Source organism: Penaeus japonicus, unplaced genomic scaffold (assembly GCF_977035675.1).
Source record: "Penaeus japonicus unplaced genomic scaffold, GWHDUDI00000001_assembly GWHDUDI00000019, whole genome shotgun sequence".
Lineage (NCBI taxonomy): Eukaryota > Metazoa > Arthropoda > Malacostraca > Decapoda > Penaeidae > Penaeus > Penaeus japonicus.
This window is the reverse complement of record NW_028234421.1, coordinates 15,622,222-15,624,721: the sequence shown is the minus strand read 5'-3', so window position 1 is coordinate 15,624,721 and position 2,500 is coordinate 15,622,222. Positions and strand designations below refer to the sequence as shown.

At 39.7% G+C, this 2,500-nt stretch overlaps 1 protein-coding gene across 2 annotated transcripts in view; it reads left to right on the top strand.

The window, feature by feature from the left end:
* Positions 1-2,500, top strand: part of LOC122248790 (uncharacterized) — a 170,179-nt gene that overhangs the window by 120,833 nt on the left and 46,846 nt on the right. For both annotated transcript variants that reach the window (XM_086547454.1, XM_086547453.1), the window contains exon 7: positions 1,587-1,731. In XM_086547454.1, the coding sequence (XP_086403580.1) occupies positions 1,587-1,731 (145 nt within the window). The remainder of the gene's footprint in view (positions 1-1,586; positions 1,732-2,500) is intronic.

Genomic DNA, 2,500 nt, shown 5'->3' with positions numbered 1-2,500 from the left:
ACCACTTAAAATGACATTTAGCATATGCACTTCAGTTAGATGTATATAATCAAATAAATGAATAAACCAATAGTTTTAATTGGGTTATTGTAAAGGTCAGACGACAGAGTGGGGATGAATCAAGATTTCACTTTCGGGTCCAAGGGGGAAGAGGAGCAGTAGGTGTTCATGTAGGCGAGAAAATTGAAAAACGGTAAATCATGGAATAGAGGGGGAGGGTTGGGTCGAACGGTCCAGTCAGGCAAGGTCACTCACATAGTGTATATGTTAAGGAATGTGTGTTCAAGACAGGCAAGACTTGAGGAAAACGACAAGGATTCACGCATGTAGGGTGCTATCGACGAGACAGCAACCATTGTTGAAACAAGGAAGATGATTAATGAAAGGAGATTACATCAGTTTGCGGGCGTGGCCATCAGTGAACGAGTAGATGAAGCGGCCAGCTAACCAGCCCCTCTAATGATCTATGTCCCACTGACAGCAGAACAAGGCGTTGCTGATATGATCCAAGGTGTAGTTGTGTTGGAAGCCATGGCCTTAAGACATGCACCACACTCACCAAAGTAATATAAATGTATGTGAGAGAAGAGTAGCACTCAATACCTCTTGAAGGAGTGGGCGTGGATGGACCAGACCAGGGGCGATGGGAACCTTGCATTCGCCATAAATGAGCCAACCGTTGAGAGATAAAGAAAATAAAAGGACGTTGCGGGAAGCAGCACAAAGGTAGACTAACGGCAGGGTTGAGGTTAAGGGAAACTGCAAGGTTCAAAGGGCATCTCGGGTCACACGGCTTAGAGAAGGAGAGCCAGAGAATATCATTGTCTCTCTGTAGGTTCAAGGGATTATCTGTGCGGACAGGGCGAAAGGGTAAGGCGGTAGGAACACGAGGGGGAAAAGGAAAAAGCGTTGATGTACTGCTCCCAGTTTCCATTAATTCATTCTTTTTATACCGAAAGCATATACATGCAAATATCTTCTTGAGCTGATGGGCGTCAGTGGCGCTTTTTTATTCTTCTAATCTCTTTTCATTAACACAGTCCTTCCCCAAAGTTAGATGAATGGATAAACAAATGAATGCTTCATGGTTTTATTACAATTATTATCACTGATGTTACTATCACCACTGCAACACCAATAACTACTACTATTACTACTACTACTTCTACCACAACTACTACTATTACTACTTATAATCATACCAATAACAGCAATGATAATTACAATAATTATTATAAAAATACTTATAATGATAATGATATTAGTAACAACAACAGTGATGATATAATGGTGAGGATAATAATGATATGATGATAATGATAATGATTGTACTAAAAGGGTGATAATAGGAATAGATTAATATTGATATAGGTGATATCAGATAGATTAGATATGATAATAATGATAATGATAGTAATTATAATGATGATAATAATGTTTTCAATAACAGTAATAAAGATGATGATAAAGATAATGATGTTAATAACAACAATAAAAAACAATAACAATAATGCTAATCATTATGATAATAGCAATCAAGATAATGAGGATGAGCCTTGACCAGACTGCATGCACTTCCCCCGCAGATTGAGGACGGAGGCAACGTCACGACCGCAACGCTCAACGTGCTTGTGGAACGACAGCACGACGGCACGGCCCTCCGGTGCACGGGAATCAATCCGGCTCTTCCACACTCGCCCCTCACCGATACGTACCGATTGACGGTGTATTGTGAGTAGAGGTCGTGTTGTGTGTGGGGTGGGGTGGGTGAGGGGGAGGAGGGAGGGGGGTTGTTTAGGGGTGGAGGGGTGGGAGAGGGGCTGTTTTTATGGTGGGTGGGTGGGGAGGTTATGTGTGTGTATATGTGTGTGTGTGTGTTGGGGGGGGGGGGTTGTAGAGGGGGTTTTGTGTTGTGTTGTGTTTTGTGCGATGTGGCATCGTCTTAATTTGATTGATAAAGATATATACATCATTCTCATCGTCAGCCTGTATCATTCCACATACATGTGTGTATATACATATATATATATATATATATATATATATATATATATATATATATATATATATATATATATATATACACATATATATATGTGTGTGTGTGTGTGTGTGTGTGTTCTTCTAACCCTTTTCCTTCATTCAATCTTTATTCTTGCTTTTCGGATCCTCCCTTCTTCCGTATCTCTTTCTTGTTCCCTTCCACTACAGTAGGATTCAATAGAAAAGTTGAGAATTATATTTTGTGATATCCACTTGATTGCACAAGTCTGGACGTCCACATGCACTCCAGATAAATGCAATATGCAAACTTCGCAAGATATCGGAGATGGCGGATACAGAAAAAAAGTTTTCCCAAGAAATATTACCTTTCCTGTACTATTCTCTTGGTTTCAGAGTTGCATATATATCAATCCATGTTTGTAAGTTAATGCATTTTTGGAGAGCCATTACAGATACAATAAAAAAAAATCACATCAGTAGGTATGTGTGCAAACTT